General features: G+C 36.5%; 2 protein-coding genes across 2 annotated transcripts; one reads left to right on the top strand and one right to left on the bottom strand.

Moving 5' to 3' along the window:
• Positions 1-1,276: 1,276 nt before the first annotated feature.
• LOC144641139 (uncharacterized) lies at positions 1,277-9,019 on the bottom strand. The gene is made up of 6 exons (XM_078500187.1): positions 8,890-9,019; positions 8,024-8,280; positions 4,406-4,496; positions 2,652-2,807; positions 2,046-2,165; positions 1,277-1,426 (listed from the first exon to the last, which is right to left on the bottom strand). Exons 1-6 carry the CDS (start codon positions 9,008-9,010, stop codon positions 1,389-1,391), a joined length of 783 nt encoding a protein of 260 aa, XP_078356313.1. The 5' UTR covers positions 9,011-9,019; the 3' UTR covers positions 1,277-1,388.
• A 10,123-nt stretch (positions 9,020-19,142) lies between these two features.
• LOC144641123 (uncharacterized) lies at positions 19,143-23,377 on the top strand. Its single transcript, XM_078500168.1, has 5 exons — positions 19,143-19,283; positions 21,648-21,714; positions 22,129-22,564; positions 22,885-23,002; positions 23,224-23,377. Exons 2-4 carry the CDS (start codon positions 21,688-21,690, stop codon positions 22,992-22,994), a joined length of 573 nt encoding a protein of 190 aa, XP_078356294.1. The 5' UTR covers positions 19,143-19,283; positions 21,648-21,687; the 3' UTR covers positions 22,995-23,002; positions 23,224-23,377.
• The last annotated feature ends 2,900 nt before the right edge of the window (positions 23,378-26,277 follow it).

The raw sequence follows: 26,277 nt of genomic DNA, 5'->3' as shown, positions 1-26,277 counted from the left end.
GAGCAAAACTTTCATGTGTTCGTTAGACTCAAAGATGCAAAATGATTTCGCGCCGTGAGCGGTCCGTATGCGGGGTCCGGATGAGAAAAACCGGACCGCTGGAGCGCGCGCAATTAGCCAATCAGATTAAAGGATTCAGGATTCCGGACCGCTGAGATGCTTGAGAAAAAAATGATTGCCTGTTCGACATAAGGTTTCACATCAAAAGTGTTTTTTTGTATTCGTTTATTTATTCTTTTTCTGTTTTAATAAAACATCGGTTTTTTTATGTCTGATGTAAGGCAAACTTAAAACAAGCGAAGCGGCCTATTGGTTTGCGTTTAACGTGTCCAAAAGGTAGGGTCAGAATTGGAGAAGACTTTTGATTGGTATAGCCAATTTTGTGGGATGATTGACGACTAAGTAATGGTTGCGAGACATCTCAATTAACGGCTGAAAAGGTGACTACCTACATCTGGAAAGAAAATAATTAAACATAAATGTCCAGCGTTCTTTTGTCTTTGTAGTTAATTATATTATTTTGTTTATATTACCTTATTACATGAAATTTTCGCGACACGTTAATTTCGCGATTTTGAGGTGCGCATATTTCGCGACACTTAAATTTCGCGATTTTGCGAAAGTTTGCATTTTGAATCACTTTAATTTAGCGTTTTTGATCAAAGGATCAATAACGTCAAAATTACCAAAAACGCAAGAGCGGGACGAAATCTCGGCAATAGCAACAGAGCATCTCTCACATGGTCTACATGGTCCTAGACCTACATGGTCTAGGTCATGCTTGTACATGAGTTATTGTTCTTGAGTCAATTGGTCGACGACAACATCCATTTGCATTGAAAATTCCTTCCTTCAGTCGTCAGTGTAAACTTATTCTTTCTTGATTACTGACATAATGTCAGTCACTTAATTTTCGCGTCATGTTATGTTCGCGACACTTATTGTTCGCGTTACTTTAATTTCGCGATTTTTTTTGAAATCGCGAAATTCGCGAAATTAACGTGTCGCGAACATTTCATGTAATAAGGTAGTTTTCAAACTGTCCTTGTGTTTTTGTTTTGTTTGTTTGTTTTCAAAATAATATATGTCCAAATTTTAAGGAAAGGACGACACGTTAACTCTGCCAAGCGATGGACAGGACTAGCTGTTAAAAATTACCGAAAGAAGGCATCTACTTCTTAAGAAAAGATTTACAAGAAACGTTTGCAAAAATGCAGTTTGAATACTGGGAATAGAGTGGTGTAATACACTAAGAGACACACGAATAACATTGCTCTTTTAAATGATTTTAATTCCCAAATTCCTTTTACATTTTATTTAACCCACAAAGCACAACTCGTACTCGGATAAACTCTTAGTTGCACAAGTTTCCTTCACAACAGGAAAATTCACACTCGCGGAGAATTCAATGCCTCTGCGGGATGTCCTAAAATTTATAACAAAGCTTTAATTATATTTTACGTCAGATAATATGCAATTAGAAGTAATGGTATAACTATGGTATAATTTTTGCATTAAATGCGATATAACCAAAAAGAAACATTTAATTCCCCTCTAGTCATTCTGAGCCTCAATTTTCTTTAATCAAGTTAAAATATGATGTAAATAATTCCCTTGCATTTTAATGCAGTACAGATGTGCTCCGTTTTCGTTTTTTGCCGCTGATATTATACCGTATTTATTCGATTAAGCGCCCACCTCGAATAAGCGCCCATAAGGTAAGAAAAGTTAATAAGCGCCCATCCCCATCCCCTTCAACCCAAGAGTATTGATTATTATTTCTTCACTTGACCTTAATGACAACGAGATTAAAATTGACTTAGTACTACTAAGAGACTTCCTCGAAGATCGAGTTTTCTTAGTATTTGACAGAAACTTTTGTTGCAAAATACGCTTACTACTTGCTGAAAATGGTGAAAACTTAATAAGCGCCCAGCCTCGAATAAGCGCCCACTTTCAAGGCCCAGAAATTTAATAAGCGCCCAGGGCGCTTAATCGAATAAATACGGTAAGCTAATTTGTCCCCGCAGTGCATTCTTACTTACCTTCACCATCACCCCCGCCATTGCAAAATTCCCCTGAACAGCACTTTATATCACATTCAAATCCATCTCCTTGTTTACAGATTTCACTGTGTCCTGCACAGATTTCGTCTGCCATGCAACCTTTTGGCAAAAAGAATGAATCAATAAATGAAAAAAAAATTAAACCAAACATTATGTCTATAGACAAGATGTTGTTTATGTCGAGGCATGTTCATTTGATTACCCGTTGGGATTCGTCCTAGGTACAAAGTTAAATCAAGACTTAATGGGGGGGGGGGGGGGGGGTGATGCTATGTAAAGGCAAGAAAAATCGCTTAATTCGTCCCTGTGTAGTATCCTATTTAAGCAAAGCTCGTGTCAAAGGTCTTTTATCCTAGGAACTTGCATCGATATTAATGCTTTACATTCATTATTAAAATATTATCACTATTAATAAAATGACATTATTATCCAAAATAGTATCCATTCCACTTAAATACAGTCGACGATAGTTGACTTGTTTTTTTTTTTTATCATTTATATAAAAAAATGGTGAGAAGTCTGTTGGCAGTGAAGATCCGATGGGGAGATTAAAAGTCCTTCAAAGTTGTGATCAAAAGCAAACACCTTTTACAAACATGTGAGTCGTTACACCGCCGTTGGTATTTGTGAACCCCACAATGCCGCACTGGTTAAGTCCTGCTGGACATTTGACACGGATTTCGTTCGATGTGCAGTCATCTAAAGATGAATCCGAGCACTGGTAACACTGCATACTGTGAACTTGTTGAGAATATGAAAGAAACAAAATTAATATAGCATAGTTCTTCTGCTCTTTTCCTTTAAATTTCTTAACTTAGAACATTAGAACAAAAGATGCAAAGATCAGAAAAAAACGATCAATGAAAAAAATAGCACTAGCTCTGGTTCCAGTCAAGAGACTAGAGGCAGTAGAACCCGGATAAACACGCAAAAATTCCTGGTCGAATAACTCAATCGTGTGATGTAAACGCAGAAACGTAGCTGAGAACGCAATAAATCCGTAATCATCACAATGAGGCCAGCGTGGTGAAAATTCTTACAGGGAAATATTAAACACTTTGACGAAAAACAAAAACAGATAAAATAAACTAAACAACAACAAACACAATAAATGAACCGCGTCACGCACGGACACATCCTCGGAGACCCAGGGGCAGTTAGTGGGGCAAGGGAAACGCGAAAAAGCGGGTAAAAAATAGTGCGAAACTGCCAGTTACATAAATCAGCATATAAAAGTTCTATTGACTGAAAGTGCCCCTGGGGAAAGATTCTTACCAGACCAGTTCAAAAAGCTCTCTGAATACTGCCTCGTGATTGGGCAGAAAAATCTTTTGTTTTCCCTTTGTATTATTCTGCCCAATCGGCGAACAGCTTGACTGCGGTCCTTTTGTTGTGTTCTCATGCAAACGAAGTATGTACACAAAGCCAGTTCGCTCGCTATATCTGTCTTGCTTTTTAGCAGAGAATTTGCTCGGGAAGGAAACGTTTCGGCTAGTGCCTCCCCTGGTCGAAAACGTCGAAAGTTTGACGGCCATGCCCGCGGAGAAACGGCGGATTCTTCAGATTGTGGTCGATCGCAGGAATCGTAACACTTGAATGCTACTTGCGAGCTATTAAAGTTTGTGTGCGATATGCAGCTTGTTGCACTGCTATAAAAATGGATGTTTTCAGATCTTTTACGGAAAGATTGATGACAGTTTGAGGCGAAACTTTTCCAAACAAGAGTATATTTTTCACGAACAAACCAGGCAGATGTGTCAAGCGGCCGATCGCGACAAGCTACGCGTGCAAAGCGTGCAGCAGCGATTCTAGCACTGGCTTTTGTGTACAAAAGGACCGAAGTCAAGCTGGTCGTCGATTGGGCAGAATAATACAAAGGGAAAACAAAAGATTTTTCTGCCCAATCACGAGGCAGTATTCAGAGAGCTTTTTGAACTGGTCTGGTAAGAATCTTTCCCCAGGGGCACTTTCAGTCAATAGAACTTTTATATGCTGATTTATGTAACTGGCAGTTTCGCGCTATTTTTTACCCGCTTTTTCGCGTTTCTCTTGCCCCACAAACTGCCCCTGGGTCTCCGAGGATGGCACGGACAAAGCCTGACAAAGTTTTTTTGTTTCGTTTTTCGTAATCTTTCATAATCTTTCATCATCCGTACTTCTTTGATCTTGAAAGTATTTCTGTGTATCAGAAACTCATACTTAAAATATCATGTCCCGCCACAGGTCCAAAAGAAAGGATTTTTATAAACCGAAAAAGCACATTGGGAAACAACTGCCTAAAAAGGGAAAGGAATAAATTTTAGACCAAGACTTAAACTCATGTTGTATTTTTTTCTTACTTCTCACAGCTGCGAAACATAGTGCAACCAAAGGAATAACGACAAACTTCATGGTGAACTCGTTGATCGTACCTGTAACAACTTCAGCCAACTGCAAACAATAGTGTTCCGTTTGAAAAAAAAAAAAACGCCACTCTTTTATTGGGTCATGCGTTTAATCAGCTTTCTTTGACAGTAAGTGCTTTCCGAAATTAGCTATCGGGTTTTATACTTGATTAAGTGGCAGCTGCGACTTATAACGCTGTGACTAAATAACGTAAATCAGTTATCGATATGAAAAAGTAAATATTTCCTTTTTTCTCAGTTGTAGGTGGGTGCAAAGTAAATTATCAAACTCTTCAAATATTCTGTATATCTTTTGTATATATCGATAGAAGATCATTTAATATGAGATGAACATTAGCTTAAGCGAAAACAATTTAACATAGGCGCTCGTTAAAAAAAAAACAATAACAATAAAGCAGAAAAATAAAAAGCGTGATTAGAAATTTGAGACTGCAAACAGGTTAACTTGGTATTAATTATATTAATTAGGTTGGCCATTAAAGCCAGGAAATATTTGATATATTTGATTACTCAAGGACCGATGAACAATAATAATAATAAAAAATAATAATAAACCGCGCTTGCCAAATTTCTTCCATAAAATAAAAAGAACATAAAAGGGCAAATCTTAATCTAAAGCATTTTACATTTCGATGTCTTAGAAAAATATAGTCTAAGACAAATATTGTTGAGACTATTGACCAAATGTTCAATAATTTGGGTACCACAACTCATTTTTAACCCATCATTTCCTTTTCGATGTTGTCAATGGTGCCGTGTTGCAATAAAAGAAAAGATGAATTGTAAACCCATGAAACAACTTGAGGAGGAGCAGTGGGAAATAAAGTATTTTATACCATGCCATAGAAAATACAGCCAATCGGAATACAGGAAAGCCGTTGTATATTCGACGGTATTCAACCCAACCTTCCCATAGTGCGCTGCGACTGTATTCTCGACGAAATTTAGTAAGCGTATTTTCTATGGCATGGTATAAAATATTTACACAACACTTTCTCGTGGTATACTATGGAATATCCCACTTGTCACTTGTATTTTCTTGGCATACACACTCGCCTAAAGGCTCGTGTGTATACCGAGAAAATACAAGTGACTCGAAAGCGTTGCATAACTAGTATTTACCCACTTGTAAATCAAGGCATTCGTAAAAAGAGTGTGATATTCCTTTGCCTCAGCAAGTTTTCTTCTGGATTGAAAGTCTGTCTCTTTTGTTACAGAATGGTCTTTTAAACCAGGCTATCTATGGAATTATTAAAAAAGCATCGCACTTTAATCATCTCTTGTTTCACAACTACGAGATTCGTCCAGCTGCTGTTGGATGGATGATACAAAGATAACCACATTTTATTTTGAAAGGTTTATGTTTGTGATCACTTAAGCTTATTTAATTTGTCGCCAATGGTTTTTCTGCATAACGCGAGTAAATATGAGACAACAATATAAAAAAGAGGTTTAAAAGGACAGTCATTTATTATACTTTTGCAAAGCCTTTAATAATTGTACTACGCAGTTTTATATAGTTTTTGAAACGTTGGAACACAATTTATTCAACAATGAATGAATGAATGGGTAAGAAGGCTAGTTTGAATACAATCTAAAGCACAAGAAGAAATAATAATAATCGACAAAAAAAGTTTGATTAAGTAGAAAAATGATAACACGAGAGTGAAATAACAGAGTGGTTCTTAACCAACACCCACAAGCTAGGGATAAGACCGCATAATATTATATGATCATTTTAATTGGAAGTAAAGATTCCACTTGACGTTTTTTTTGTGCGTGTGTTGCTGGGCGACGGGGCGTATTCTTATTACCTCAAGTTGGCTTGACTGGTTCCAGAGTGCTCTACTCCTCTACTCGTGATTGCCGTTTCGCCAGTTTTATTTATTTTATTATTATTTTTTTAGAGAATGGGAAACTGTTAGAGTGCATGCTCCAGCGAACACTTTCAAGGAACGGCAAATACGTTGAAAAAATAAATAAATAAAAATGACTAAATAAAATATTAAAATCTCTAAAAAAATGTCCTAAAACAACTTTCGAAGGGCAGCCAACTCCGGAACACATTTTTAAAAAAAATGACATTGCTGCAAGGTTTACTTTATTTTGCGTTTATGATAGACAACCTTAGAAGTTTTTCAAGGAACATGAAACTCAGGGATTTTAAAGTGCACTGATCGACTGTAGCCCTGAAAAAATAATAAACTCAGGGATTTGAAAGTGCATTGATCTATTGTAGCCCTGAAAAAATAATGATAAAAAAAAAAATTATGTTTCATGAAATTAGCCTTAAAAATTTTAAAAAAGCTTAACATTGACTTTCCCCCTGATTCACATATTTTCTTGTTTTTCGAAATCACGTGAGTCTCCCTGTTTCTAGTGGTTTCGATAAAGTAAACGCGACATCTGTTAAAAGCATGGTGGTAAAAACTTTCAGTCAACATCCAGAAAGTAGGAAATTTCTTTATCTGAAGTCAAATCTTTAATATACCCTTAATTCCTATAAGTTTTTGTGAAACTTCGCTCAGAAGAAGGCAAACACCCAATATATATAAATACCGTAAAGCATTTTCAGAGAAAATGCGGATATGGGTTTAAATTCGATTTTAAGATCTCATGTTTAGATTAGTCTAAATGCAATCCATGTGTTATAATGGATACGTAATTGAAGTCAAGCTGTTTAAGAATGGGACGTTCAAAATTGGAAGGTGCTCCTACAAAATATAATGGGTCGAGACACCTTAATTTTGAAATTACCCAGAAATTTACCATACAGATATAAGTACATCAAAAAACACTATAGCGGAATTATTAATGTTTATAACGTTATTTTTTGCGCTATATGGCGGACTTTTTTATTAATGTTTTAAGTAAATTTTATGAAATAAGAAGTCATTAATATCCCTCAATAATTTTCGAACTCTTTTCCGCTCTTTATGACATCTTTTAAGTACTCCCCTCTCATTTAATCGACTAAGAGGTATTCAGATGGAAGACTGCTATTTTGTTAAACAAGTTAAAGTTTGTTTTCCTTGATACATATTACCACGCGATGTAAAAAAAAACACACACACTTTATCTTTGCACAAAATTGGAGAGAGGTATGTAAAACGCACCTAATAAAACAGCACCGACCCCTACCACCTTCACATCCTGTAATAAATGCCAGTTCCATGAAGGAACATTGGTGTGTTGCGGACTTCAACCCGTCCTGGTTTTGTTTTTTCAAAATGATGTATTTCGATCTTTTAGGAAAGAACGAAAAATTTTACTCTTCCATGTTATAGAAAAATTGCCAAAAGAAGGTATTTTCTTCTTAAAAAAAGATTATGTTAGTAAATGCTTGCAGGCCCTTTACAAGAACCTTTCGCAAAAATAAATTTTGGATCATAACAGAGTGGTGTAATATAATAAGAGGCACAGGGATAACATCGCTGTTTTAAAAGATTTTAATTCTTAAATCCCTATTACATTTCATTTAACCTACAAAGCACATTTTTAATAACTCGTATATAACAATGTTTCGTGGCGATTCTTTCGGACAAACGATCAGTTGCACAAGCTTCCTTCACAACAGGATAATTCACATTGTCGACCCTTTATGTCGACTCCCTCTTTGCAGTAATTCGAGCAAATATTTTCCGTGGCGCATGCCTTTATATAGGCATAAATATCTCCCTTATGAGCAATCATGGTTCCACAGCGGTTCGCGACCTGCGGGCATTGCAGTTCCTTTTGATGCTCAGTGCAGTCGTCCATCGACAGGGGGCTGGAACAGCTATGGCATAATAACCCGTCTGCGAGATTTACTTAAAAAGAAAATAACACAGTTAAAGAAAAATTTTAATTTGTAACATATAATGTGTCGTACAGAACAAAGCTAGCTACGTTTTTGATATTATTTTTATGTCATTAACAATAATAAAAATAAGAAATCAAAATTTTGCTTTTTAGTTATTCTTAGCCTCACTATTCATTCATTTACTTACAATACAAATTTAACTTTTTTAATTTTATTTTTACAGTGAGGATGCGGCTTGCTTTCGATTGCTGCAGTTGATGAGGTATTTTCAATAGATATAGTTTTCCGATTGATGTAGTCTTGTCAACAAAACCTGGCAGTATTTTTGTCGATTTTGTCGTTCGCAATCCTTGGTAATTTTGTTCGTTTTGTTTTAGTGCCTCTCAGATCGTGGAAGTAATCATGTGCATCAAAAAAAAAAAAAAAAGCCGTGAAACATAACATGACGAATACTATTTAAGAAGCAAAGTGAAAGTGAAAGAAATCAGAGATGCCGGTCTAGCTCCTAGCGCATTTTATAAGCCCAAAACCAACAGCCTTCCAAGCGCAAAAGAAACAAACATGCAAATATCACAGGGAATTGCAATGAAATCTCAAATTGTCATTTGTTTCTTACCTTTCAAAGCTCCAAGTAACAGTGCAACCAAAGGAATAATCATAAACTTCATGGTAGATTGGTTGATCGTACTTGTCACAGCGTAAGTCAACTGCAAGTTCTTGTCCTTTAAAAAAGCCATTTTATCGTGTTTTTCGTTTGATCAGCTTTCCTTGACAATAAGTGCTTTTCGTAATAAGCTATCGGGTTTTGAAATATATTGTTACACGATTAAGTGACAGCTGTCACTCCATAATGACGCTTAAAACATAAAGAAAATCGAGATTCACTATATGAGGTATACATTATTTTTATTTTTTTTTAAATTGTAGGTTGTATTAATTTAAATTATTCAGTTCTTCGAATACTCTGTTTATACTTTGCATGTATTGATGAAAACGACATTTGATTTGATATGATGAACATTAGCCAGGAAAATTTTTATGCAATAAATTGTAACAATGCCTGAGCGAAGGCGTTTAGTTACTAATTTCACATTAGTAAAACAATTAAAACAAAATGAAAAAGGTGATTCAGAATTGAGAGTGATAGCAGGTAAAATAACAATTAATTTGTATTAATCAAATTAATCAGGTTTTCTGTTTAAACAAAAATTTTGAATTAAATAATAAATCGTAGATTAGTGCATTACCTTTATTTAGCGAAAAGTTAACAAATTACCGATGGAAGAAAAAGGCAAAGAAGTAAACAACAAGCACTTACACAGTTCGTCCATTAAATATAGTAAGAGAATAAGAGATTAATTCTTGACCTTAGCAATTTTATTCGATTAATGTCTAAAAAACTATATAAATGGACAAAACTGTTGAGACATTTGGCGGAAATTTCACTTATTTTGATAACACAGTTCATTTTCCTTTTCTGTTCCTCTCCTTCCTCCCCTTCCCTCCCCTCCCCCAATTTAAACATTGTCGTGATGTAAAAAGGAAAATGAAAAAGAAAATCGAGCAGGGGAAAGGGGGGGGGGGGGGGGTCGGGGCGGCGGTGGTTAAAATACGTTTTACCCGCCTGTTTTTTTTTTCCTTGCAATTATTGAACAAGCATTGCACTTTAATTTTCGGTCGCACAAGCACGACACTCGGTTAACTGTTGATGTGAAAACGAATATTGAATTACAATCTTACGTAGCAAAATAAACGCATTTTCTGCTGAAAAGTTAATGTTTACATTCACTTAAGTTCATTTGTTGCCATTTCTTGACTGCATTTTTTTTTTCTTAAAAAAAAAAGGAAACAATATCAACAAAAAAGTTAAAACATGTCAGAAAAAAGAATCACGTATTATACTGTTAGAAAACAAAAAAAAAATGCATTTTGCAGTACCATGTCGATTTTGAATGATAAAAGTCTTAGAAAATAACGAACGAGCAGGAAGGTGAGCTTGAGACCGGATTCTTCAGGAAATCGAGTTATATTATTTTTGGTTGGACATCAATCGAGAACCACAATAATTTAAATCCTATTGTACTGTTTTCTACCCTTTTTAAGGTGGCTCAACTGAATCTTTTAGTGGTGACACCGCTCAAGTTTGAGAATTAACTTCGTCGCCATTAACAATGCTATCGAAAAAATGATCACCACAGTTGTATTTAAAAGATGAAATTTTTCTTATGACCTGTGTTATATTGACATCGGAGTTGCCATAGCGATAAAATTACGTCATTACGTTTTTTACTTTCGATCTTATTCCTCGGCACCAAGAGATTTTTTTTCGAAATCACCCAAAGGAGGTTGTACCACACATGGCTGCTTCGATGTTGGTAAAGTTCGAATAAATTCTATGAGAGCGTTTTCGAAATATTTGGGGCTGAAGTTTTCGGGGCTATAAACACAGTCAAAGACATACTAAAGAGAAAATGGGGTAATATCTAAAGAAAGCGACCCGCCTTTTATTTGCAATTTCATCTTTTAGTAGTTTAATTCCATTTGAAATCGTGGTAAAACAGTGGTGGGGATTGCTTTGGTCGATTGGAAGAAAAAAGAATTTGATGAGCGTGCGTTCCGGTGCTCTTGTTGTCATTTTTTGTTTATAATTTGGTGTATGCCTACAAAAGTGTAGCCTCCTACGCAGACGTTCTTTGGGCTCGTCACGCGTTTCTCCCCCACGAACGTCTGCTCAACCGAGCTGCCACTTCCGTTCGCCGGCGGTTTGCCTTTGTTTTGAAGAAACCAATCAGCATCCGTCTATGGAACTCGACAGACGCAGCTCACCCGCGGGGCAATTTCCGCAAAATGATTCGCGTCGAAAGCTTACACGACTATAAACATTCGTGACATTTGTACATTTACTGTTCTCTATATATAGTCCTCCGACTTATTTTACTTAATTATTACTTGTTTTTGAATGGTACTATATGCTGTATTTCTAGCAGGCGCTTGAAGTTGAATAGAGCCGCAAGTCTGTGGCCTCGGGTCTGCTTGTTTCCTGTTCGTAGATTTTGGCAATCTGTAATTTTCTTTGTGTTTTGCGTGAGCAGTTTGTTTTGGCTGATTTCTGTTTGAAAGACATGTTTGAAGCACTCAAAGTTTTCTTTCTGGAAGGACAAGGTCTGAAACTTTGCGTGAGCTATTGATTACTTGCATTTAATATCTGTGACGGCGTCAGATGCGTTACATCTTATTACGGATGAATATCTGTGACATATTTCTTTTTCGTCCGGCTTTGCCTGACGCGAGCTTTACTTCGAGAAGGCTACATGTTTGTTTTAAAGAGATTTCTGTGCTGTACAACGCGTAAAGCTTATGTTTCCTGCGCTATTTTGATCGAGCGTTTTGTCACTTGAGCGTGATGTTCAGCTTTTGGAGCGTTAAAGGTCAAAGTCCCACTTTCCAGACATTGGAAGACGAGCCATGATTGGCTAACCGCCGGCGAACGGAAGTGGCAGCTCGGTTGAGCAGACGTTCGTGGGGGAGAAACGCGTGACGAGCCCAAAGAACGTCTTCGTAGGAGGCTAACAAAAGTGATAATAAATTAGAAACCGCTTAATGTTTTTTTTTTTACATTTGATTTCCAACCATTACCTGAAAATTTCCGAAGATTTTCAAAATGTTGCCCTAAGGTCATACGAATGTTTCCGAAAATTTTCCGAACTTTTCCAAAAATTTCCGAAGATTATCGAAGATTTCCGAGGAAGATCCGAAGATGTTTCGACTTAACATCGATAAACTTTGCCCCATTACCCATTGAGGCATGGCAAACTTGTCAGCGCGTGATTGGTAATTTCAAACACACCTAAAATAGCTATCGTAATTTTACACACGTCGAGATACTGTTTCCTCGTTGGTTTATATAATAAACTTTTTTTATTACTGCAACGCTAGGCCGTTTCTCGTCATGGTGGCCTGTATTTGATTTCACCACAGCTCATATTTAAAGGGAACCAAATAGATACCAGTGTTTGCTATTGAAATATTGCAGACAGCTGTCTCCTTGCATTTCTGTAATTCACAATATTTGCTTTCTGCTGGCATTTTTTACTTTGTGCGTCTTCACGTCAGGGATCTTCTCGACGTATTTTATTTAAGTGAAAACTTAAGTTCGAAATGGTTTTATAAAGTCTTTACTTGAAAGAAATAGTTAGAGAAATAGTTTTGCAGTTTTGAAGATAGTAGAATCCGCTACAGTGACTAAACTCTACTATTACTTTTTACACCGCTTGACTATAATGTAGATGTTGGCTCGTCCATGTCAGTATTACTGCTTTTTTGGCTTATAGATCAGACAAACGGGGATATTACTATAGAATGATCTCTTTAATTACTTCATCGCCTGTCAAACGATGCCATTGAAGTCGCATCTGATGGCATCTCGACACTTGAAATTAAACTTTTAGCAATATTTTGCAAACAGTTCTGATTTGTTTCTATTAATTCAGTTCTAATCCATAAAAAAGAGACGGGCATCAATACCCCTCCACTTTCAACTATCATTAATAGGGCAAAAACGAAAGAGTCGAACATATCACATGAAAAGGGGACAAAGGAGTCCTTGTTCCCTTTAGGGTTACTTTTTTTAAATTTTTAAAATCACATTCTTTATGACAAGCACTTGTTATTGCTTAAGGGTTTGATTTGCAATATAAATATGTTATTAATTTTTAGACCTATCCGAAGTCGATGTTGACTACGGAACCGAATCCCTATCTCCACATCACAATTGTTATACTTAATGTCGACATTGTGGTGCAATTTCTTCATCAATTTAAAACTTAAAAGCTCTCACCACACCTGTAAGTGCTTGAAGGCCTGGACAACTCAAGACGTGGCAGGTGACATTGTTATAATGTAAAAACAACGGCTCTGTTTGATAAATCTTTTGATCACAAGAAGTGGTAGCAGTTACCGAAGTCATGTCGAACTATACAAAACAGTTGAAGTGGAAAAGTTCGGCAGATGAAATATTGCCAATAAAAACGTTTATTCACATTGCAAACCACGCTTTTATCGGTGACCGATTGTTCACAAGACCTCATTGTTTCTCTTTAAGGTGGCCCGCGGGTATTTATGAGGCTGACAGTTCCCTTTTTTAAGCGCGTTTTAAAGCAAGAAAACGTGAAGCGATTGCTTAGATTTTTGAGAATCAGAAAGAAGAATGCTTAAATTATATCAAATGATTTATGACGATCAAACGCGATTTGTTTAAGTTATGAGCGATTTTTGGAAGCCTTCGTTTTTCATAAAGTGCGATTATTTTTAAAATGCCACTGTGAATTTTTCTATAATTACCCCAAAACGCTGGATCGATGGATGGATGGATGGATGGATGGATGAAGAAGAGCCAGCCTCATTTCATTATTTCTTAATCTATCGGCTAGTTGTATCATTGCGAAAGATGAATTTATTTGATAAATAATCTGGTGTCTCTCCATTTAATGATTTGAACATCATAATTGGTTTGGTATATATAATAGCCTCTGATTTCTAAGATTTTTCCAATTAAGTCTGCAGAACAGGTCAGCAGTATTGGAATCATAAGGCGCGGATAACAATATGCGAGCCGCACGGTTTTGCAGCTTCTGAAGTTTGTCGGCGAGACTATTACTGCAGCCTCCCCAAACAGTGCTGCAATAGAAAAACTTTGGCTTTACCAAACCATTAAAGATGTTGAAAAGGGTGTGAAATGGTACGAAATTTCTAATACGCTTAATTAAACCTAAGGATGTAGTCTTTACTTGGGAGAAATAGTTAGAGAAATGGTTGTTCAGTTTTGTTGATAGAGGAATCCACCACCGTGACTAGTTTCTATTAGTATATACCACACAAGTGAATAATGCTTTTTGCGCGCGCTGATTGGTTAACTCGGAGGTGATTAGCAAAGAACTATTCAGCTCTGAGCAGCTAAAAAGAAACAAACCGCCTTTGCGCGTCGCTTTGCTTACCGAAAGTGATGTTTTAGTCCGGTAGTTATTCAACTTGTGTGGTATATACTAAAACAATTATTCACCTCAGTGTCGGTGATTGAAGTGGATATTTACCTCCACTTCGGTGAATAATTGTTAACTATTAACGTTCACATCGCTTGACTGTAATGTCAATGTTGACGTTTTTTCCCCATAATATACGAAATGTTACGGATTCTTGTCATGCGAGCTTTTGTCTGCTTTTTTGGCTTATAGACAAAGAGACATATTCCTATAGAATGATCTCGTTTATTACTTCATCGCCTATGAAACGGTGGCATTGAAGTCGGGACTGACGGCATCTCGTCACTGAAAATAACATTTTAAACAATACTTTGCGAGCAGTTCCATAACAGAGACGGACATCTATACCGCTCCATTTTCAACTTACATATATGGGACAAAAACGATAGAGTCAATAATAGCACATAAGAAGAGAACAAAAGAGCCCTTAGTCGCTTTAGGGTAAAGTTTTTGCTGATTCAAATCACATGCTTTTAAACAAGGACTTGCCATTGCAATATGAATGTGTTTTTTTAGGGGCTATAAATATATCTGTAGTCGATTTTCACTACATGTACAGAACCTAATCGCTATAACTAGATCACATTCCTAGTCTCCTTTTTAAAAAGGGGAAAATGGCCATAGGTTTTACCTTTTGTCAACATTGTAGCAATTCCTTTGTCAATTTAATTTAAAACTCAGAGAAAAAGTTTTCACCTCACTTAAAACCTCTTTACACAGCACCTGTGAGTGCTTGAGGGCCTGGAATTTAGTTTTTTCTTGTGTGCCGGTAATATATTTTTTCTTGAGATCCATACTAACAGTCTGTCAGACTGTGTGGAGCAGAAAATATTTTAAAAGGTGAGGATTAATAAGAGGAATATACCTATTTATGTAGCTAAATTTGTTGTAGGACATTCAGAGCTTTGCAAGATACCACAGCCACTCTAAATTTCAATTAAAGTATTCTTGGTTTTCATGTTACGTTATAAAAATCTGAAATTCAAATTCACTAGGCCTACTAAATTTTCGTTGTCATTAGGCGAAAGATAAACTAAACATGTATATTTTTGCAAATTTCCAGATCGATAGTGTCATTCTTTTTTAAAACAGAGCATTTTGAATATTTGAGTTCTCCGTCGTATGTGACATCAAGCTGTGTGCCGTGACAAAGCAGTTTAGTTTGAAAAAAATGCCTTTCCTTTCCATTTTGTGCAGATTGTATTACCGTAATGATTCGATTTAGCGCCCTCCTTCCAATAAGCGCCCCCTTCCGAAAAACCGCCCCCCTTCGAATGTGTTTTTGTAAATAAGCACCCCTATTCCAATAAGCGCCCCCGTTCTAACAAGCGTCCCCATGCCCCATTCTTAAAAGTGCCCCCATTCTAATAAGCGCCCCCTATTGCGGATAACTGCCCCTACTGAAGTCATCGACGTCGAATAGATAAACGCACGATGAACATTTACCGTACCGTACATGTATATATTTACTGCTAAAATGAACAATTCTTTTAAAAGTAGCTGAACTTTCAACAATTTGCTAACATTTATTAAAGTTTTGTTTTGAACATTTGGTTGTTTCTCGAAAAATTAAATAAGCGCCCTGTCCCGAATAAGCGCCCTGCCTCGAATAAGCGCCCTCCCTTGAGGTTCCAAAAGTAAATAAGCACCCCGGGCGCTAAATCGAATCATTACGGTAGCTTTTAAGCCAAGGATAGCCGCTGTTGTAAACATAATTGAGCTCCAGATGGTTTCTCTGACATCACGGCGGCCATTACGGTGTCCCTCGGAAGGACACAGTTATGGCGTCTCCATACTAAGCTTTATAAATTTGCGTGAAAAGGTTCGGAAAATAATTCGCGAACGGTACACCGCACAGACCCGAAACTTGAAGAAATTGTTTACCTATTTATCATCTATAATATTTGAAATTCATAGCTTCTGTAGTTGAATGGTTTCGAGTTTTTTTTTTTTTTTTTGATTGCGTGAGAGTGAAAACCAGCAATATGTTAAGATAGGAAGCATTTAGAATTAATTTTGTTAACATACAAGATTGCCTCGTTCTGAACTTTCTAAAAGGATTTTAATATATAAGCAAGGGCGAAAAAGGCTTGCAATTCACAAGCCTGACGGCTTGATGATAACCATTTTCATTTTGCCTGAAGGCACCGGTTTTCGATACACCTTTATTCGGTTCAGTCATTTGATTCGATTAAGTAATCTTCCCTATATTCGAAATATGAGAGAAGCCTGATTCCTTAAGGGCGTTCCATATGTCGTGTTAAAAGCTTTCGACAAACTACCTGTCTGGTATTGCTTTAGGGTTGAATTAGTAAGGCACGCCAGTGTCTATATTTAGCTAGAGGTTTTCTCAGTGCTGGGTCATTCTTATACTTCTTGGCGTTCCGGAGGTTGTGCTTCTGACAAGAGAGAAAAAGATATATATCTAAAGGTCAGTGTTATTAAATCAATTACTTTCTATTTCACTTGATAATATATGTACACATGTTAATAAAGCACGCGCGCACATTATATTTCTTCCATTGCAGCAATGCTAGTCAGAGAGATAAAATAGTCCGTTTCTTGTTAACTCGCATGATAGCCTGTATTTTTGTTCATCGATTTTTTTTTCGAAAAAACAAACTTTATAATTCCCCCTCGACATGAACTAAGCACGTGAAAATGAATATTTTGTAGTTTATATTCCAAAGGATAATATCTTTATCATGCTTCATTCGTGGGCATGGTGACCGTTTTTTTAGCATTTTAAAACACTTTAACGCAGTGATCAACGAGATATCAGTGTTTGCTACTAAAATATTGCAGACAGCTGTCTATTGGCATTTCTGTGGCCTTAAGACAATAACCCAAAGCTAATTTAAAACATTTGTTTTCTGCTGGCATTTGTCGCTTTGGATTGAAGGCTTCACGTCAGCGATCGTCTCGACAGAATTCTTTTAAGTGAAAACTAAACATTAAAATAGATTTAAAGTCTTTACTTGGGAGAAATATTTAGAGAAATGGTTGTTCAGTTTTCTGATAGAGGAATCCGCCACCATGACTGGTTCCTACATTTATCTTTTACACCGCTCAGTTGTCTGTAATGTCAATGTTGGCGGGTTTTTTTTCCATGATATACGAAATTTTACGGATTCTTGTCATGCGAGTTTTTGTCTGCTTTTTGGCTTATAGACAAAGGGAGATAATCCTGTAGAATCATGTCGTTTATTGACTTCATCGCGTATGAAACGGTGGCATTGAAGTCGCGAATTATAGCATCTCGTCTCTGAAATAAAACTTTTAGCAATATTTTGAAAGCAGTTCCATAACAGAGACGGGCATCCATTTCCCTCCATTTTCAAGTTACATATATAGAGCAAAAACGATAGAGTCAATAATATCACATGAGAAGAGAAAAAGAGCGCTTGATCCCGTTAGGGTAACTTTTTTTACCGATTCAAATCACAGGCTTTTAAACAAGCACTTGCCATTGCTTTAGGGTTTGATTTGCAATAAAAATGTGTTTTTTGGGGGGCTATATATCTGTAGTCGATTTTGACTACATGTACAGAACCTAATCGCTATGACTAGATCACATTAGGTTTTACCTTTTGTCAACATTGTGGCAATTCCTTCGTCAATTTAAAACACAGAGAAAAAGTTTTCACCTGACTTAAAAGCTCTTCACACAGCACCTGTGAGTGCTTGAAGGCCTGAATAACTCAAGATCAAGAAGTGACAGGTAGCACTTGTTAAAATGATAAGAAATTTAGTTCATCTTTATTGCCGGTTATATATTTTTTTCTTGAGATCCATACTAACAGTCTGTCAGACTGTGTGGAGCAGAAAATATTTTAAAAGGTGAGGATTAATAAGAGGAATATACCTATTTATGTAGCTAAATTTGTTGTAGTACATTCAGAGCTTTGCAAGATACCCACAGCCACTCTAAATTTCAATTAAAGTATTCTTGGTTTTCATGTTACGTTATAAAAATCTGAAATTCAAATTCACTAGGCCTACTAAATTTTCGTTGTCATTAGGCGAAAGATAAACTAAACATGTATATTTTTGCAAATTTCCAGATCGATAGTGTCATTCGTTTTTAAAACAGAGCATTTTGAATATTTGAGTTCTCCGTCGTATGTGACATCAAGCTGAGTGCCGTGACAAAGCAGTTTTGTTTTGTTTTGTGCAGATTGAACATTTCAGATATAATAAGGGGTGTTTACGTGAAATTGTACTAGCTTTTAAGCCAAGGATAGCCGCTGTTGTAAACAGAGCTGAGCTCCAGATGGTTTCTCTGACATCACGGCGGCCAATACTGTGTCCCTCGGAAGGACACAGTTATGGCGTCTCCATACTAAGCTTTATAAATTTGCGTGGAAAGGTTCGGAAAATACTCGCGAACGGTACACCGCACAGACCCGAAACTTGAAGAAATTGTTTACCTTTTTATCATCTATAAATTATTTGAAATTCATAGCTTCTGCAGTTCAATGGTTTCTAGTCTTTTTTTTTTTTTGATTGCGTGACAGTGAAAACCAGCAATATGTTAAGATAGGAAGCATTTAGAAACTTGAATTAATTTTTTTAACATACAAGATTGCCTCGTTCTAAACTTTTGTAAGCAAGGGCGAAAAAGGCTTCCAATTCACAAGCCCGACGGCTCGATGATAACCATTTTCGTTTTGCTTGAAGGCACCGGTTTTCGATACACCTTTACTCGGTTCAGTCATTGGATTCGATAAAGTAATCTTCTCTATATTCGAAATATGAGAGAAGCCTGATTCCTTAAGGGCGTTCGATTCCATATGTCGTGTTAAAAGTTTTCGACAAACTACCTGTCTGGTATTGCTTGAGGGTTGAATTAGTGAGGCGCGCCAGTGTCTATATTTAGCTAGAGGTTTTCTCAGTGCTGGGTCATTCTTATACTTCTTGGCGTTCCGGAGGTTGTGCTTCTGACAAGAGAGAAAAAGATATATATCTAAAGGTCAGTGTTATTAAATCGAATACTTTCTATTTCACTGGATAATATATATACACAGGTTAATAAAGCGCGCGCACATTATAACTTTTTCATTGCAGCAATGCTAGTCAGAGAGATAAAATAGCCCGTTTCTTGTTAACTCGCATGATAGCCTAGGCCTGTATTTTGTTCATCGATTTTTTTTTTCGAAAAAACAAACTTTATAATTCCCGCTCGACATATGAACTAAGCACGTGAAAATTAATATTTTGTAGTTTATATTCCAAAGGATAATATCTTTATCATACTTCATTCGTGGGCATGGTGACCGGTTTTTAGCATTTTAAGATGGTTTCCGCCGAACATTCGAGCAAAACAGGCACAAATAAAGTTAACAAAGAGATCTCATAGCATGGAAACAGTTTGAGCATACCTAACAAAAACCTACCAAAACTTTAGCTCTTAAGCTGACCCCGCCAGAGAAAAATGGATTTGAACTTATATACATTTCAGTTAAAACGGACGTTTCGCGCCGGTTTATATATATTTAAAACAAAATGGCTCGCCTTTTAAACATTTTTACGAGGTTTGACTTATATTTTCTCGGGAACGCTTTAGAGTTTTATCACGGGGTCACTAAGACAAATGAATTTCAGTGAGATGTTTCAAATAGTGTATAAAATGTTACCGAACAATAAGTGGATTTTCGGTACTTAATTTTTGCACTCATTGCTCGAACTTTCAGCGGAATCCATCTTAAAACACTTTAACGCTGTGCGAGCGAGGTATCAGAGTTTGCTACTAAAATATTACATACAGCTGTTTTTTGGCATTTCTGTGGCCTTAAGACAATAACCCAAAGCTTATTTAAAACATTTGTTTTCTGCTGGCATTTGTCGCTTTGGATTGAAGGCTTCACGTCAGCGATCTTCTCGACAGACTTCTTTTAAGTGAAAACTAAACATTAAAATAGATTTTAAGTCTTTACTTGGGAGAAATAGTTAGATAAATGGTTGTTCAGTTTTCTGATAGAGGAATCCGCCACCATGACTGGTTCCTACATTCATCTTTTACACCGCTTGACTGTAATGTCAATGTTGGCAGGTTTTTTCCATAATATACGAAATTTAACGGATTCTCGTTCATGCGAGTTTTTGTCTGATTTTTGGCTTATAGAAAAAGTGAGATAATGCTATAGATTGATCTCGTTTATTACTTCATCGCCTATGAAACCGTCGCATTCAAGTCACGACTGATGGCATCTCGTCACTGAAAAAAAAAAAACAAACTTTTAGCAACATTTTGCAAGCAGTTCCATAACAGAGACGGGCTTCCATTCCCCTTCATTTTCAACTTACATAAATAGAGCAAAAACGATAGAGTCAATAATAGCACATAAGAAGAGAACATAAGAGCCCTCGGTCGCTTTAGGGGATTTTTTTACCGATTTAAATCACAGGCTTTTAAACAAGCACTTGCCATAGCTAAATTAAGGGTTTGATTTGCAATATAAATGTGTTTTTTTTACGGGCTGTCAGTAGTCGATTTTGACTACATGTACAGAGTACAGAACTTTATCGCTATAACAGGATCATTTTCCTAATCTTCACTTTAAAAAGGGGAAAAATAGTTGTCGGTTTTACCTTTTGTCAACATTCTGGCAATTCCTTCGTCAATTTAAAACTCGGAAAAAAAGTTTTCACCTGATTTAAACGCTCTTAACACAGCACCTGTAAGTGCTTGAAGGCCTGAATAACTCAAGAAGTGGCAGGTGGCACTTGTTATGGCGTAAAAGGAATTTTGTTCATCCTGATGAACGGCTCATATATTTACAGTCGGCAGGCTTTCTGCGTGAAGTATAAAATATTTTACTAGGTGCGGATAAATAAGATCATTATGCTAAAGAAGAGAAGAAGCAACCTAAAAGTCGGTACAACCTGTCATTGAACAAGCATCTCACTCAGATGAAACTTCGTAATTTGTTTATCCACAGACACCGCGGACTAAGGTTCATCCGTTTAGGCCACTTAAGCCCAGTTTTAACGCCCAAGTTTCAACCATTGTTTACTGCAATATTCCGTGGTCAACTAGTTCATTTTATTTGTTTCTTTTTTTTAATAACGTTTAATTTGCTTTTAAAACAATTTTCCCACGTTAGATATGTCAATTTTTTAAACATTGGACGTGCTTTTCAGTTGTGAAATTTCTATACAGCTATTTTGACTCGTTTTCTAAGTTATCAGAAAGGGAATTTGTAAAGTCGACCTGCACCTTTAATTTGGCGAACATTCTAGATGTTATGTTAAAATTTTGATATGTAGAGTGAGGCTTATTCCTAGGTTGCTTCAGGTTTAAAGACCTTTACTGAACACGATCTTTCACTTGTAGCCTTCCCCAAGAGATACAATACAGATCTTCTGTGTCAAAAATGGCGATCAAGATTTCTTCGATTGTGGTAAGAAAGCATTCTATACTTACTCTTCTTACTTGTAAAATTTATTAAACAAATGCAATATTTTTTTGTTTAACGTTCTACCGCGCATCTTCAAAGGGGTCAAACGCTAACACTTCCAGTTGGAAACGTCTTAAATTTCTGTCGCAATCCATTTCGATAGGAAAAACAAGTCGACATTTATTTTTTTTCTAATGGTTTGCTAATATCATCATCAATATCTTTATCGTTATTGGTATCGTTACCGTTATCGTTACCGTTATCGTTATCAATGCAACATAGTTGACAACATCATATCCTTATATTCGAACTTCTTCTAGAGTCATTTTAACTGTGTTCTTTTTCCCGGTTACTCCCTGGCATCGTATGGTACATAACTCTTCTCATGAACGAGTGTATTCTTTTTAATTCGTATAGTCCATGTTGTTGCTGTGTGGTTGCCTCTTCGTTTTTCCACCCGCTTTGAGCATAAGATGCTACCGCATGGTATGTGAAGGCGGCATGTGTTTCGGAGACGTAGGGGAAGTAGATTGCGAAGGAGAGGACGACGACAGATGCGGTACTCTGACGTTCACAACAGATGGCAGCACCCACAATGTGATAAAGAATTGCACCAGATCGACCCAGGATTGTAACCAGGCGAGCACTTGTGAACGAGTAGGGGATGCCATAGCCGGATGGGGTCTTGCTTTCTCCGACTGCTCGATGACTTGTTGCGAAGGTGATGTATGCAATGCACCAGAAGAGGAACTTAAGCTGGAAGAGGAAGACGACCATGTAGACGAGGGTCCTATAACTTCTGTCTCAATCCACAGCGAGAAAAAGGCCATCAAAGCATATCACATGACATTGGGTGAGGACCGATATGTTACATTCCCACACTTTTTTTTCTTTTGGTTATGATATGTATTTTAAAATTGTTATGTTGTCGCCGCGGGGTTTTTTTCTGATTGTTAGTTTGCTGATTATGTTGTAATTGCTAACAATGAATTCGATCCAGTTGTATAGTTCTAAACTTCCCAATGTTTCTAGCAGCTATAGTTGGACTTTTTTTAGATGTTTTTTCAATTTAGATCTTCTTGCTTTTGATAAACTTATTAGCGCTACATGTGTTACCTTTGAAGCGTTAATTTATTTTATTACTTTCTAATTTATTACTAAAAAATTGCGCAGGGAAGAAGAAAGGCCGCCAACTAAAACTCCATGGAAAGAAGAAAAACTCCGCATCGGAGAAAAGTACGAAGAAGAAGTTGCCTAAGCTTGTTTCGAGCTTCCGCTTTTAAGATGGTCGGTACGTAAAAGCAACCAATTCAAGGGGTAAAATTAATGATATAAAGATTGGCCATGCCTAGAATCACTTGGACTTACCGTTGATTAAATACCAAACATTTACATAGTTAAGAAAATTTGAAATTGGTTCTGTCATGATTTTTTTCACATGATACCACTAATTATAAACGAGTTTTTTTTTCATAATTTTGATTTGTTTCTCCTTTTTGTTTCCTTTTGTAGATAACAGGCCTGATTACTGTATTAAAAATAAAGCGACACAGTCGCAGAAGTGATGTAGATGTTAGAAGCACGTACAGCAAAGGCGAAACTGAGAAAACACATTTATTGACATGATGTATATTATACATTGATTTAAGTGTGACAATAAAAATAAAAACTACTGATATAAACTTTTGTTCATTTCTTTAGCACTTCGATTAATTTGTGTGTTCTCCAAGAAGCAATAAATTAAAAACGCTTTTCTTTAAATGTAATTCCAGACTAATTCCGATAAGAAAATTGCGGGAATTATGACCAATTTGCACAGCACCCTTGAATTGGCTGTCGCTATCTCCACTGCTTTAGTAAAGAAATAAAAAACGCACCCGAGTGCATTGTTGAGTTATATAAGCACGCGGGAATTTTTAAGAACACGAGAGAAGTGCATAGAGAGCACGAGGCGCAGCCGAGTGCTTCTCGCTCTTCTCGAGTGTTCTTAAAAATTCCCAAGTGCTTATATAACTCAACAATGCACGAGGAGAAAGTTTATTTCTTTTATGAAATTTTAAAGAAATCGCGCGCTTAAACTCGTGACGTAAGCAGCGTGCATTATAACTCATTATCATATGGCTACAATAGTACGCGCGCTCTGATTGGCTGCTGAGCGGGCATTATTTTCTTGCAATGACCGGGCATTATGAAAAATTTTCTCGGCTCGGCGGTGTTTTGAGTTGTAAGTAAAAGCTACTAGCGCAATTGCGAGAACGACAATAAATACCGACAAAATGTCTATCTTTTCAACAACTGAAAGAAAAATATTAGCATACCGATACTTCTTTAGTATGTGCGACGAAGAGAGCCACAGAGAGCGAGAGCGAGTTTCACCTCGGTGTTTTTTTTTTTTTAGATATTTCACTTTAGAATAGCGCTAAAAGGCCATATAATAAATAACTTATTAACCTCGTCCGTTCGGTCATTACAGGGCAATCTCAGATCTCGGTCTGAGATTCCCCTGTAATGACCTCACTCTGGGTTAATAAGTAGTATATAAAGCACGCGCGTGACGTATGTAGCGTGCTTTATGGAGCTATAATGAAGTCAAACTGACCAATCACCGCGCGCGCAATTACTCGGACATTTTATAATGTACCTTATATTCTTCTTTAGTGTGCTAAGCTTCGCAGAATTTGCATTTATTATACTCTTGGTTATGTCCCAGCTCCTTCAACTGTGCTTAATACATGTAGCCCCGATAGAAGACTCCTCTAAGAACAGCACGATTTAATACCGGGAACCAGTTAGTTGAAGTGGTCACAGAAAATTGCTTGGGGTAATGCAACGCAAATATCCTTTTTTTGACATTCTCTTTTGTTACTCCTTTTTTATATATATATAAAGGCTTGGATAACCGTCCCTGTCAGGGCGATTTATAGCTGATGAATCTTCTGACGCTAGTAAGGTAACGGTTGTTCCTGAGCTAAGCTTCTTGTTCCTGAGCTAAGCTTCTTACATGTACTTCTACATATTTTTTTTGTGTTAAAAAAGAACTCAGCAAATCAATCCACGCAAAATATCAACAAAATTCAACAACGACGGAAAAGCAAAGTATATAAATCAAACAATGACGGAAAGTAAAATATATTAAAAAAATATTCAACAAGAAAAAACAACAACAACAAAACATATCACCGAGCTTACTATAGCGCTTCGTCAATCTCTCGAACACTGAAGGCTCAAACAAAAAAATGATGAAGTGCCTTGTCTTGCTCTCACACTTATATTTTAATCAATCCTTGTTGAATGGAAATTTGCTAGAGTTACTCCACTCTATAAATATTCTGAAAAGAGCAATGATCAGTCGAATTACCGGCCTATAAAAAAAATACTGTAAGTAGTCGCCAAAGTCTTTTAACAGGTAGTTTTTGGAGAACCTTGTCACTTTCTTAATAAAAATGGCGAATTCTCTCGAGCTACGAATACGGCCTTTGTTTTCTTTTCTCTACTATGACTACATTGCTTGAAGTTACTGATACATTCATTTTACGATATACTTGCAAGTCTCGCCGCTCTACTCGCTGAAGGTTTCTTTCTTACGTACTTAGGTGATGAAAGCTGGCCGGGACTGTATTTGCAACTACGTCATTTATCTCTGTAATTTTATTGCTGCCTTACATTTCTTCTATCTTAGAATGTTCTTTTACAAAAAAAAAAAAAAATTAAGTTTAACCGCCCACTAACGTTTGTAGGATATTTAGATTAGATTTCAAGTTCGATGATATGGTCGTTAAAATGAAACGCAAGAAATATTATTACCATTATTTGGATGTCGGCTAACGTGAGGTTCGGATTGATTATAATTTTAAATTTTTAAAACAACAATTGCAAACATTAAGAAACGCAGCAGGATTTAAAGCGTTGTGCTTAAAATAAAAGCCGTTATGACCATATTATAAGTCCTCATATGTAAAAGGATTTTGTCTATGCAATATCGAGTAAAAACGACTTAAATGTGTCACGACATGGAAGAGTTCATTTTTCCCCTTACGTTGCTACCCTTGTTTCGTTACATCTTTCATTTGACGTTATGTTTTGTTGTTCGCACTGTTGTATTTAACTCATATAGGTATTTTTTTTCAATTTTTAATTGTAATTTTCGAGAAATATCGAAATCGTGCTTTGTTGCGTTTGCGATATCAATATTGTTCGCGCATTGAAATTGGAAACACGAAAAGAGATATAAGTTAAATTCAACTGACTTCTTTATTTTTATTAATTATTATTTTTTTTTTATGCTAAATATGTTGTTGAACTGAACTTTTACTTTTGAGGCTGCATTGAATCCGTATATCTTTCTTTTTTTTCTGTCAATCAGGTCGACGTTTTGAGTCTGTTACCACGGGAACGGCCCTATCGGATAATTATGGCTAATATATTCAGAAAGTATGGTTAGTGGGGGGTTGAAATTAAACAATATACATAGAGCGTGATGAAAAATTCAAAAGCTTATTAGAACGGAAAGTTCTTGAGTTAAAGAGTTGACAAGCAAAGTGGTAATACCAAAAAGGTAGGTGTTTC

This window comes from Oculina patagonica, unplaced genomic scaffold, assembly GCF_052425735.1.
Source record: "Oculina patagonica isolate OP01 unplaced genomic scaffold, crgOcupat unplaced7, whole genome shotgun sequence".
Lineage (NCBI taxonomy): Eukaryota > Metazoa > Cnidaria > Anthozoa > Scleractinia > Oculinidae > Oculina > Oculina patagonica.
This window is presented reverse-complemented; position numbering and strand designations above follow the sequence as displayed.

Excerpts from the sequence above, each read along its gene's own strand:
- LOC144641139 (XM_078500187.1), bottom strand. The coding sequence starts at position 9,010 with ATGGCTTTTTTAAAGGACAAGAACTTGCAGTTGACTTACGCTGTGACA. Across the intron at positions 4,497-8,023 it reads GTGAAGGAAGCTTGTGCAAC|TTGGCTGAAGTTGTTACAGG; the intron begins TGATCGTTTGTC and ends TATTGTTTGCAG. Across the intron at positions 2,166-2,651 it reads GACTCACATGTTTGTAAAAG|GTTGCATGGCAGACGAAATC; the intron begins GTGTTTGCTTTT and ends TTTTGCCAAAAG.
- LOC144641123 (XM_078500168.1), top strand. The coding sequence starts at position 21,688 with ATGGCGATCAAGATTTCTTCGATTGTG. Across the intron at positions 21,715-22,128 it reads TCAAGATTTCTTCGATTGTG|TCCATGTTGTTGCTGTGTGG; the intron begins GTAAGAAAGCAT and ends TAATTCGTATAG. Across the intron at positions 22,565-22,884 it reads AGCATATCACATGACATTGG|GGAAGAAGAAAGGCCGCCAA; the intron begins GTGAGGACCGAT and ends AAAATTGCGCAG.